This window comes from Arachis stenosperma, chromosome 3 (assembly GCF_014773155.1).
Source record: "Arachis stenosperma cultivar V10309 chromosome 3, arast.V10309.gnm1.PFL2, whole genome shotgun sequence".
Lineage (NCBI taxonomy): Eukaryota > Viridiplantae > Streptophyta > Magnoliopsida > Fabales > Fabaceae > Arachis > Arachis stenosperma.
Window position 1 is genome coordinate 161,269,412 of NC_080379.1, and position 13,879 is coordinate 161,283,290.

Sequence of the window (13,879 nt, forward strand, 5' to 3'; positions counted from 1 at the left end):
ACATTATTTTTTTTTTGTCATAAAACTTTTAGAGGAATCATATGGGGATATCAAAATTTATTATTTTTGTTATTAATTAACTATCAATATTTAAAAATATGAGTTAAAGTATGTTATTAGATTACTAGATCAAAAGAATTGGATTAATGATTAAAAATATAGCTAAAAATAATAAAATCTGGTAGCTCTGAATTTATCTTGAATAGAGATCTTTTGGCTCAACTTTAGCAACTCCATTTTTCACCTTGAATTGGTCAAAATACACGGATTTTCTTATTTTACGCAAGTCATCGGTTCAAATCCGATAAGGGGCTTTGAGCCTTACCCTTTTTTATTTTTGTGGCACTAATCTAGACCATCTTCTTTGAGACAAATTATATTGATAATGACTCTTTAACAACCAATTTGTCCATTGATTCATTAGAGAACGGGGGGTTTTTGGATATAAATTTAAAATCAAATATTTTTTGTTTTCCAAAAAAATAATTTTTTGATCAATCGACAGCACGACGAAAAAAAGCAAAACTTTTTGCACTACAATTATAGAATAGATAATATAGATAATATGGTAGGAATGTCCAATATTAAAATAATTTCAGAGGTTTTTCTTGACTTTGTCCGTGTCAACAAAAAATTCGAAATAACTCGAAAATTTCTCAAATTTTAATAAGGACTAAAAATATTCTTTTTTTCTCCTCTAATAAAAAAAGACAACCTATTATCCCTATTATAATATCATATATTTACTTAATTAAAATAAAATTAAATTAATATAGTTATTAATTTTCATAATGTTTTATATTTTATTTAAAATTTGGTTTTAAGAAAAAATGAATGTAATTTTTTAATAATATTATTAAAATTTTAAATTAAAAAATAATTCATAAATAAAAATATCTCAAATTTTAAATTCATAAAAAATACATAAATAATTATATTGTTAGGCCTTTTTTCTATTTTTTTTAGTTTTCCTTGTGCTAAAGTTATTTATTTTTATTGAATTTTAGACTTTTTAATACCTGTATCACGAAATTATTTATATTAAAAATTTAAACTTAAAAAAGATCATAATAATGATAATAATAATAATTAAAAAATGTGAAATAGTATTTTTACTCCTATAAACTAGAATCACCAAATTTTTTAATCGTCTCATGTAAATGTTGATTCGTTTTTTAGGATACTTAGGTAGTGTTTGTTTTAGTTTTTGGTGTTAACTAAAATTTTAGGTTCAAGATATAAAATTTTAGTCCTTCGATATTTTTAAGTGGAAATTGAAGTTTTAACATTTTAGTTAACTAAGCTATTTTAATAAATATTTTTATTTCATTTTCATATTTATCTTGAATCAAATAAAATACTAATTAAGACATAACTTATTTATCTACACTTTACATCAAACATAATACAAAGACTTTAGTCTTACTCTTCTAAATCCTAATCTGTATCTCTCAGTCTCCATCTTTCTTTTAAAAACAATCTTAGTATCTAGTAAGTCCTCTATATAATTATATTTATTGCAAAGCATAAAATTAACCATAATGTAAAAGTTAACTTCTATGTGTAACTAACTTTTATAATGTAAAACTACCAGATTAAAATTAGCTATTACAAAAGATTATTCTTATTATATATATTATACATTTATAGATGAAAGATTCTATGGTTATTCATTGTGATAGAATTTTATTTGGACCAATATAATAATATCCTATCGGATTTATTCCAGGTCTTTAAGTTTTGAAAAAAAAAATTATATTTTAATATATTATTGATAAATTTATATATGGCGTATGAGTTTTTTAGTAGAAAAAAAAAAGTGTTTAAAATGGATATAATTAAGAGATTCTTAAAAATAAATTGTAAAGAATAAGAATAAAATATCTCAATTTTTGGCCCATTCCAAATAGACTTAAAAAAGATATGCTGGACTACTTGAATGGTCTAATTAATCTCTTTAGTCTACAACTCTTCTAGTTTGAAAGATGCCTAGGTTTTAAAACAAGCAACCGGCATAAAGATTCTGAAGTTGACAGGAGAAGGGGAAAATAAAAAAATAAAAGGAAAAGGATAAAAGAAATTATTCTGAAGTCTCAAATCATTCTCAATACTCAAAAAAGGGAACAATGTTAATATGTACGGTAAATACGTCAGGTAAGGAGTAATCCAAGCAGATCCAACCTTTGGCACTGTTCGTTGTCATCTACTGACCAAACTAGTAATTTGAATGTGTAAATCCAAATCTTTATAATAATCATGAACCCCGTTACATGAAGCATGTATTATCCATAAAATATATACGAAACAGAAATTCCAAATTACATTTCACAATGTGAGTACTGAGTAGCCATTTATCAAGAATACATGTCACGCAAACAATTTATACTATCATTCCCCATTCTTTTTGTGGGGAATAAGTAAGCATGTCAGAGTCATAAATCCTTTACACAAGCAATCATAATAATGATTATTATTAATTAATTAGGAATATACAGTTGATAATTCACTGAGATGGATCATCCTTCATAGAAATTAAACTGCATGTTCTCCGAGGGTTTCCAATGACGCTTTCTTTGATTAATAAACCAATTGTTAATTTGCTTCTGATCTAGCCCTGTCGACTTCGCCAGTGCAACCTTATCAGCTTCCTAAGTCATATACAACACCACCACACATTAACATGCAAGATTCAAGGTCTTATGGAGAAACTAGAAGCATGCATATGTATATTTAACGGTGAAAACTCAGGTGCAGTCGACTTCACGTGAAGTTGAGAGTTAAGAGTCGTTAGATAGTCGACTGCACCTGAATTTTTACCTTAATTAATTATATATTTACCGTTGGATAGGGCCATTTGTAGTGTATGTTCCACCACTGAAGGAGAGTTTGCCTAGCGTCTTTGGGTAGCTTGCCCCTTTTTTTCTTCTTTGAGAACTCAAATTTCAAAGAACTAATGTGACTACCAAACTTGCGTAACAGCTTATCCTTAAGATCACGATCTTCAACCCGTGATTGTGATTGTGATTGCCCATCTTGAATATCAGCATCTCCACCACCACCACTTAAATATTCCTCCGATGATGCACCCCCATCATCATCTACACAGTGTTATATGAGAATGGCAATTTCAATTATTGCTTTTGCTAACAGAAGAACATGAAAAAGGAACCATACATTTGTCTTGATATATACATTAATAATAGTAGATAGAGTAGATTAGTATTATTTTCTCTAGTGTTGTGTAGCGAGGGGAAGAGACAAGGGTTTGGAGAGAGCAAAGCACACCTAGGTTGGGAAAGTAAAGGCACCACCCTCAGTCCCAGTCCTCCTCAGTGCCAGGTTCCATCCATTGTCAGATTCTGAAGCTGTTCACCCCCCAACCACACCCACTCGATCTAATTTTGACAGTGACGTAAATGAAACAGTACGGATAAACTATGAACAAAAATAACACGGGTCCTCGCATCCACCAATCCATTCACCAGGACCCTCCACGCATAAACCTTTTCCATTTTCGTGCTTCAGTCAACAACAGCAAATTTTACAGGTGTCCTTTTTCATTGCATCCAACAAAAATCAATGTAAAAGCTAAGGTAACCATAATTTTGAAGTGTTCCCTTAAGAATTTACTACTAAGTGTAGAAAGTTTTCTGATTAAGTATGACTCATTTAGAATTTCACATATATCAATCAAGTATCATTCTTGTTTATAGTACAATACAATTGGAAATAAGAATTCATCGTCACTCTAATCTCATGGTTCTAAATGAATGTTCAAAGAATTAACTACTCCGATATACTACTAGGAGAAGAGGAAAGACAGGTTAATTGGTGATCATATATCAAAGAATTAACTGTCAAATTAACCCCAAAAGATAACATGTTCTTTAAGTTCATCCTTTAAATATTTTATCAATTAAATTGATCATTCAAAAATTATAAATTAATAATATATGCTGTCAATCAACATTACATGTCATCAATTATTGATTTAAAATTCTAATGAAATAACGAAAGGAATTAATTTGTAATATTTAAAAGACTAATTTGATTCATAAAACCTTTAAATTTAAAAACAACTCACTTTTTCATGACTAATTTATGCATTAATCCTATGTCAAAAGATGATACCCTTCATTTCTAGTCTTAACTCTTAATCAACCGTTAAAGAAATTGAATTCTCTAAATTTTAAATTTTACATGAGAGGGTAAAGTATAATATTTTACCATTTATTTTATAAGTGGAACCAAGTGACAGATCATACTTTATTATCTCAAGTAAAAATTCAAAATTTAGAAGATCCAAATTCGAATGTGTTTGGCTTAGCATTTGGAGCTTCAAACTCATGCTTAGCTTTTTTTTTTTTGAAAACTTCACTCTTGATTGGCTGTATTTCTTTTCTCCTCTAGTCTAACCTATGTTTCACCTAAAGATAGAAATTCAAGCTTTTGCGTTAACTTTTTTTTTTTCAGTTAAACCATAATAATAAGTTTATTTTTTATTTATCAATTTTGTCCTTCATTGTTCTTACAATGAATTTTATTGTTTTTTCTTATTATAATTTTTTCATTAATACTCTCTCGTACATATTATTTTTTATAGAGTTATTATTATTTTTTGTTAATATAATTTTTCTTTTTTGGCCGTTCTTGTTATTTTTTGTCCAGTAGAACTTTTTTTAGTTTATATTATGATTATATTAATTCCATTAGAAAGATCAAATTAAATAAAAAAACTAATATAAAAATTATATTAGAATCTTTAATAGTGAAAATTTCTAGTTAAAAAAAAAAGCTAAAGAGTACAGAAAGTACTAGAAATGAATATTAAAATTTATTTAAATATCTAAAATAAAATAATAAGATAATATAAAATAATTATTTAAATTAATGTATTTTTCAATAATTTTTATTTTTAAGAGTGATTTTGAGTAAGAAAAAGTCTAGAGGCCAGTATTTTTATTAAAATCTAACCAACACTTAACCAACAAAAAAAACTAAAAAAGTGAATAATCTCACACCATTAGATGTAATCACATACCATTAAAAACACTAATGATGAATAATTGATTGTTATAAATTACAAAACTGCCCCTTAACACTCCTATTTGAGTAATATAATCCAAACAGTTAGTTTACTACAATTCACTGTGTCAAAACTCAGCTGCAATCAACTTCACTTGCAGTTAACTTCACGTGAAGTTAATAACTGAAAGTCGTTAGATGAAAATTTAGTCAAATCATTTAACTGATCTCAACTATCAACTTCACGTGAAGTTAACTGCACGTTAGTTTTCACCCTCATTTTATATAAAAATTGACGAACAAAAACCACCTTAACACCAACTCATTTTTTAATTAAAATTAGGTAAATGTTATGGTGCCTATCACTTTGTACCTAATTACTAAAAGAAGTACATAAATTATATTTAATAAATTTTACATGATTTGTTTTTTATTTTAAACATTTTATTTTTTACTTTAAAAGGAAAATTAGACAATTTAGGCACTATAACAAAAGCACCATAGAACTCACCTTAAAATTAATCCCATTTACAAACTTCAACCCAAATACACATAACTGTCCAACAATAGCTGACTGTAAATTTGATCAAATCCCATGTACCTCTGACAAATAACTTCCAGAGTCTTTAACCCAAAAAATAAATGAAAAAGCTTCTATGTACTGACTTTTGTATACAATTTTTAACTTCTTGTATTAAAAGAGATAATAAAAAGTAAAATAACGCAAAAACGTTTCTACAATTACAGTGTGTCTGTAGGGAAGGTCTAAAATGGGGTATACCTGATTGTATAATGGCTAATACCCTTTCTACAATTACAGAAAAACAGCGGGTGTGCACGTGAAATGCGAAAGCTGTAATTCCAAAACCACCCGCTGCCAGCCTCGGATTTTATGTTTCTCTCATTTCTGTTTTTTTATACCCAATTGGAATTAATTAACCTTTTTTTTTTATTTCTTCCTAAAACTGCCCAACTTTGGTCAGGTCGTCCTTTTTATTTCATCGTTAGATATCCCAATTTTAGATAGATATTGGTGCATCTGCATGTCACTTTTTCCTATCATATTTATATAAACTACTTTATTTGTGCACAATAATCAAATCTTTCTTTTTTAACGCAACAAAAATGTTATAACCTACCTTACTGTAATACAGAAAATATATTGCACAGCACAAGAATAGCTTAACTAACATGCAAATGATATTCCATGAAAGTTAGCGTATTTGATAGTAGTTAAACGAGAACATCTAGAACTAGAATAAAGAATGTTCAAATGCACAGAGCATGCATGACCAGATAAGTTTTGAAGGTTCAAAATCACAAAGTACGCATGACTGAAACAGATAACTTTAATCACTTTATACTTCTCTAGTGGAGATGGAGATAGACATCGAGTACAAAGGAGTACAGCACATAACTATTTATATTATCTTTGTCTCTCTATCACTGTAAATGTATTCCTTCGCTTGAATAAGAACTGGTAAAGATCAACAAAGGATACTTATCCACAAAACAAAATCATACCAACAAACTAAGCCAACATTTCAAGGTACATAACAGTTACTGTTTATCAATCCACACATAATGCCTCACTAATACTAAATACCTCATGAAATTTTTGTAGAAACACAAAACTCGGCATAGCATTATTATGTAGAACATATAGTACAACGAAACTTGAAAGGCAACCAAGACTTTCAAACATAAACACAATGGGATATAGTTGTCTAGTTGCCAACTATAACCCAACCTCACCATCATTAACATCGACCGAATATAATTAAACTATTATATATTAATTAGCACAATCCGAATATAATTAAACTATTATATATTAATTAGCACAATCTATAGTATGTCAGCTATTAGTGAGTAAACTGGAATGAATTTTTGGTCAAAAATATATGATACTCAAAGTGCATAAACCAATCATTAATTCAACAAAACACAAAGTATATACTTCTGTTTGAATAAAAATAAGCGATTTATTATAGGTTAAAAATAATACAAACCTAATCAACATGCAGTAGCAAGAATGTACAGATGAGAGCATAATAAATAAGAAATTCTTAAATTTGGTTGTTGAGTGTAAGAATGCTAAACATGCTGTAAAATGCAAAATCTGACACTGTGTTTTGCAGAATGACAACATCAGCCCCTTAATAAAAAATCCCAAGAAACGTTTTTATATTGTCCCACAAATTGAGCTCATTGTAACTCGCACAATAATAAAAGAATGATGAGAACAAACACCATAATACTCAGTCAGATCATTTATGTCCATCAAATTTAAATCCAAAAGCAGCAGATTGAAAGCTTGTAGCAATATTATAATAGATAAGTGATGTGTATTAACTGCCTAAGCTAATAAATAATAAACTCTAATCTCTACTTAGTCCTATCTTAAGCAGTAATATAAACTCTAATCTACTCGTAATTTGTAAAACAATGTCAAGTGTCAAATAACAGCAAAAACACTTTTTTTTATGAATTGTACTAGTTTAAAATAATAAAAAAATTTCCATAACAAAGTAGCCACAGCAAAAACAAAGGAAGTAAAAATAAGGAAAACAACATAATCACAAGTGAAAGAAATTAAAAATCATATATAAATCATATTTAATTGACGCCTAATAAGTTATATTATGCTTAGCATAAATCATGGCCAGATAATTAAACAAGCTAATAATTAAATATTTTGAAGGACATACAGTGCCAAAGGTATGCGAAGATGAAAGCCATTTATGATGATCGGAGTTTTGAAAACATGGTATATTCATTGGTTAGTGAGAGGTGTATATCTCAGCTACAACAATAACGAAACTGAAAAGGCATTTGCAAAGTCGTTGTTCCAGAAATTCATTTCACCACTTGCAGGAAGCAAAAAAGAAAATGTGATCCGGATCATAAAGACTGAGAATTCAATATAAGTCCAACGAGCCTACCTATTAATTCAAGACTACATCAAGGGCCCATGTAACAATGAAAGGACTTGTATAAATATAAAAATAAAAAAATAAATAAAGCTAATAAAGATCTAAACATTGTTGACCTGCCATGAATGACCAAAAAGTTAAAACTTTTCTTTTAAAACTCCGAAGGAACCAAGGTAGTTACTGTCTCGCAGTGAAATTAGTCACATACACACTTACAACGCATTAACTGCACAAGGAAATATCTCCTCTGCGAGTGTGTGAGAGAGAGAGCGGGAGAAGGAGGAGAGAGATGATTGCTGGTTAACAAGGTTGATTAGGGTTTTTCCCTTATTAAAGTCTCAAAAAGCTGCGGCCTGCGTGTCTAAGTGATACTAGATTACTAGTACAACTTAGCATTTATTAGCTGGAATGAGCAACAGATTCCGCAGATTTATTAATCTGCGGCTACTTAATTATATGCGAAGGTCTTGGTAAATCTAAGGAAGAAAACCATGGATTATGCTTAATTAAACCCTCCGAATGTATATTATAAACACCATTTTAATTAATTAATTTTCCACATAAAATGAGAGAGAGAGAGAGAGAGTAATTGGTGCACAGATATCAACGATGGTGCAGCGAGAAGGCTGAAAGAGAAAAGAGGAGAGGGGGGAGTACTGGGAGTGGGAGTGGGAGTGAAATAGAAGAGCTAATAGTAGGTAGGGTGATAAAGACTGACCGGAAAGTGATGCTGGAGCGGAAGCACCTGTGCAGCAGAGATTGCTGAGCTGCGTTTCGATCTTGTTGAGGAAGCTGCTCGCTTCCTCGAAAGGCCGAGTCAGATCGCACTTATACTTCACCAGCATGTCACAGTATGTTTCCTACAACCACCCCGAGGGGGAAAAAAAATAAAATCCTCAATTAAAAAACAAATAAACAAGCATGTGAATTTGAAGAAATAGGGAAAATAATATGGAAGAGGGAGGGAGTGTGGGGGGACCATGAACTCGTCGAGCTCGGGATCGGCTCCTATGCACGTGGAATTCACGTCCCCCTTGCAAAGGTCGTTTTCTCGCTGTATCTCCTCTAACAAACTTGCTATCTCTGGAGGCGCTCCCACCTGAAACCCCAACGGACTTCTTTTCATAACCGTCAACCATATTAACTAATTCAAAAATAAAAATAGAAACAGAAAACTGAAACTCAACTATTTCGAGTTAGTTACGAAATAGAAACGGTTACCATCAGTTACCTTCTGGCAATCGATGTAGGCTTGGAGGAGGCGAGGGTAGTAAGGGTGAGAAGCGATTTTGGCCTTCATGTGAGAGGAAGAAGCCGCGTCGTGGGAGTGGTGACGCTGAAGGATTTCGGGGACGACGATGTTGGAAGAGGGTTCCGCTTCTGTGATGGCCGTTACGCCGGAGGCTGCAGCCGAGAGAAGCTCGTCGGATCCGAACATAGGAATCCGAGCGCCGGTGGACATCAGGAAGCTGTGGTACTCAACCGGGAATATTAGGTTGTCCGGTGTCAACGGCGCCCTGTCTGAGTACACCGTCATCGACGACGGCGGGACTCCGTACATTTCGTCCTCCATGGACGGAAGCAGCCGCTGCGTTTCGTCTCTGATTGTTCTGGTGTTTAGCGTTTATGCTTGTTTGCTCCTTGAGTTGTAGCAATATGATAATTGATAAGTGAGCAGTAAGTGAGGAGTGTGAGTAAGTGGTTTTTTATGGTTATTAAGGCAACTAAAAAGGAGAACAATTTCAAAGATTTGTTTTTTATATAATCAAATTTTTTATGGTACAAGTAGTAGAGAGTAGGGACGCAAAGATGCCTAATTAATATTTTTTTTTAACAATCACAATGAATCATAAATTAGAGAAAAACTTTTTTTAATATTGGGTTCATCCTCCAAATTATTCATTGTGTATTGTATTAAATTGTAAGACGCCGCAATTTTACTTTTTTAAATTTCTTAAAAAAAATGGTTATGCCGTTTTTTTTATTTTTTAAAAATATTAAAAAATTGCCTAAATTCGATATAGAAGACGGTAAAATAGAAAAAAGAATAAAATGTTTGTTGGGGAGTTTGATCTTTTTTTTCCTTGGGAAAACAAAGTTGCTGAAATATGTAAATCAAAGACCAGAATAATAAAAGATAAAAAAAGATGAGAGCTTACATTAGAGAGAGAACAGAATCACAGACACAGTATGTGGATCAGCTCAGCTCAGATCAATGTCCATGTCTACACAGTCCACTAACATTAATTTACTTGATTGGTAGACAAAAAATTTTTACCTGTGATTTTAATTTTTAAATATGAGTTTTGAGACTAATAAAAATATATGTAAAAAAGAATAATATTTCAACTTTTTAAGTTGAATGAAATGCAAGAAATAATATAATGTTGACAAGTGGTGTTGATGATATTCGAATTAGAAAGACAAAAATGAGCACAGTAGGTTTCCTGAATTAAACTAAAGGATAAATAAAACATCATTTAGGTTGTCTAGACCTCCCGGGGGGCCAGGTTGTAGTGTAAACATGCCCCCCCTCCTGTTAATTTTCAGCCAGAAAGAGTGCTCATCAAAATTCAATTTCTTTCCCAAATTAATTCGACATACAAGTAGTTTTGAGCCTGTACCAGCAACACCAAAGACTAATATGCCTGTCAGGTTATTTAATAATTCCAACAGATGCATGAACAATTTTAAATGGACTCCAATTTATTACTATAAACAATTGACATGGACCATTATAGAAAATAACTATATCTATTAAAATATAAATTTATGTGAAGTGTATTACTATAAACAATTGACATGGACCATTATAGAAAATAACTATATCTATTAAAATATAAATTTATGTGAAGTGTCTATAATACACTTTTTTTTATTTTACTTTTATGTAATTTCAAGTTTTAATATCAAAATTAGTCTCGTACAAAAATAATAAAATTGTACTAGCTAGTATAGATGAGTCATACATAGCAAATATAATACTGAATTCTCATCATTACCGAACAATAATAACGGTAGGGCGCTGGTTAGAACCTTAATTCTACATATTACCTAACTAAATGACCAACGTAATATGATTTTATTTAGCCTGGTTATTGGGCATTTTTAAGCTTGTTAGCCATTGAACCAAATATATCCAGATATTGGACACATAATACATTAGGTGTCTTCGCAAATCTTGAATATGTAATTCCATATGGAGAACTGCCTTAAATTGTAAGAAAAATGAGCTTTTAAAATGGTAATACAGCGAAAAATATAACAAAATTTTCTTTAACATATTAGAACACATGTCACGAGAAATTATTATGGTAAGATATATAATTATTTATGTAGATTTATTCATTTATTTAATTTTTTAAATAAATACTTTTATAACATGATATTAGAATTTTAATAACTTGAAAAATTAGAATTTAATCACTAAAAGACAAATTAAAAAAGATATGCTTACGAAAGAGTCATGTAAGATAAATAATTATTTATGTTAAAACAATAATCATAAAAAAATGTTAAGTAAAGACAACTTATTGAAAAAATAAGATAAATAAAAAAAAATAAAATTACCTACAGAATATATCATATATATATATATATATATATACCTAACCATCTTAAAAATTGGTTCATATTTGTTGCGACTGTTAGCTTCCTTGAAGCAATCATTAAGATAAAGTTTAACGAGTAGTGTTAGGAAGACATCAATTTTTGTGATTTATAGCCATCAAATAGTCATCAATGATAATTTTAATGGTGTAAAATTCGTGTGAGATTTTATTCAATAGCTCATTTGTTCTCTTCTACTCTTAATTCTTCTAGTACTCTAGTTTATTGATTTTCCCTTGTTGATTATTTGATGTTGCTACTTGGTTTATGAATTCTCATGTTTAATTTGATTTCTCTATTTAATGCAATTTGAAATATTTCAAATTTATAATTTTGATTTAGCTTTTTACACTCTTAGATTTGTTTGAGTAATTGGAAACACTTGAGTTATCAAACTCATTGTGATTGATAATTTTTATTTTTGCCAATTAATTTGAATTCCAATAACTCTAATCTTTTCTTAGGAATTGACTAGGATCCAAGGAATCAAATTTATTCATCCACTTAACTTACCTTCATAGTTAGAGAAGGTGGGAGCAAAATCCACGGTAATGAGATGAATTCGTTTTTAAAATATGGTTAAAAAACTATCTCAAAACTCGATATTTACTTCATTACCTCTTGAAGATGATTAATTTGTGTTAGAGTGTATTTTTTAGGTGGAAACTCAGGTGCAGTCGATTTCACGTGAAGTTGATACTTGAGAGTCGTTAGATGATTTGACTGATTTGACTAAATTTTTATCTAACGACTCTCAGATATCAATTTTACGTGAAGTCGACGTCACCTAAGTTTTCACCATTTTTATAATTAAAAAAGACAAAAAGACAAATATGTTTTATAACAATAACTTTTAGGATTAAAGTACTTAATTTGAAATTTTTTGGAAATTAATTTAAATGTTTATTTTTTTAATAGCAAATTTGAATATATTGTACTGTTATGTATACAACTATACAATTATTTGTGTATTATTTAAAGATTTAAATTTGTAGGAGAGATAATGATTAGTAGTTGATCTCATTGTGATTGCATGTTTAGTTGTTATTATATATATACTTACATGCATATTAGTGTGTTGAAATTGCGGAACACATAATAGTAGCTATCTTGTACCCTATTTATATCAACCTTACCCTACCTCCTCAACTCAAGCTCCAATCATTGCATCTCTGATCAGTGGAATCTACGGACTATGGTTCCTTTTGTTCCTTTAGTTTGTACATAAACTGATAAAAGATGAAACGGAATCCTCACTTGAACAATATGAATCGCTTCTTTCACTGTTAAATAAACAAATTAGGGTCCAACAAATTAAATGTTAAAAAAAAAAAAAGAAAAGTGAAGGAAAGAATTGAAGGCACCTTTGCTTTGCTCGCATATAATAATAACCTCTTTTATTTATTTATATTGATGGCTCGCATAATTCTTGTTCTGTTCACATATATAATTATAAATCTCATGTAAGAAAAAAAAAATACATAACCTTTTTGGAATTTTTTCGCGCAGCTTTTTCCGTACAAGACCTACGGTTAATTGAGTGGAGCCCAAATTATTAGATACATTCTATTCTTTTTTTGGCTAAAGATTTTAATTTTAATGCCAACAAGGCTAAAATTTTTATATATAAATAATTTAATGTGAAATATAAAAATATTTAATTATTTTAGTGTTCTACAGAATTATGGTAAAAGTATAAAATGTCATTAACGTTTTATAATAAAAAAAATTTTAATTTTAAAAGAACAAAATATTCTGACGTTTTATAATAAAAAATATTATTTTAATTATTAAAGCATAAAATATCATTGATATTTTGTTAAAAAAATATTATTTTAATTGAAAAAATACAAAAAGTTATTGATATTTTATATATGACGATAGTAGTGTTCAACATATAGTTTAGTCCATCATAGAGAATTTCATCCCTAATAATACAATATTAAAAAAAAAAGTTCTGCCAAGAATGATATTTTTCACAATTTATTCGGTTGTTTGAAAATATTAAGTTGACATCAGTAGAATGTTTTAGTAATTCCATGTTAAAAAATCTGGTCACACAAAAAGAGAGATAGTATTTTAATGAAAAATATTTGTTATCGATATTATTTTTTATATTCCATCATTTTTCTATAATAATAAACAAAAAGAGAAATATCATTTGTGAAAAAAAATTATTATTTAATGGATCTTTATTATTTTATCAAAATTTTAATTAAATTTTTATAGAATTTAATTTTAATACACTCTCAATATAAAACAATTTTATACGTATTATAAATTACATAATAATATGTCAATAAAAATAA

General features: G+C 29.3%; 1 protein-coding gene across 1 annotated transcript; it reads right to left on the reverse strand.

The window, feature by feature from the left end:
- Positions 1-3: 3 nt before the first annotated feature.
- LOC130967116 (homeobox protein knotted-1-like 6) lies at positions 4-9,534 on the reverse strand. Its single transcript, XM_057891938.1, has 6 exons — positions 9,193-9,534; positions 8,941-9,060; positions 8,680-8,821; positions 2,839-3,098; positions 2,525-2,648; positions 4-41 (listed from the first exon to the last, which is right to left on the reverse strand). Exons 1-6 carry the CDS (start codon positions 9,532-9,534, stop codon positions 4-6), a joined length of 1,026 nt encoding a protein of 341 aa, XP_057747921.1.
- Positions 9,535-13,879: the final 4,345 nt, after the last annotated feature.

Excerpts from the sequence above, each read along its gene's own strand:
- LOC130967116 (XM_057891938.1), bottom strand. The coding sequence starts at position 9,534 with ATGGAGGACGAAATGTACGGAGTCCCGCCGTCGTCGATGACGGTGTAC. Across the intron at positions 8,822-8,940 it reads CCGAGCTCGACGAGTTCATG|GAAACATACTGTGACATGCT; the intron begins GTCCCCCCACAC and ends GGGTGGTTGTAG. Across the intron at positions 3,099-8,679 it reads CGCTCCAGCATCACTTTCCG|ATGATGATGGGGGTGCATCA; the intron begins GTCAGTCTTTAT and ends AACACTGTGTAG.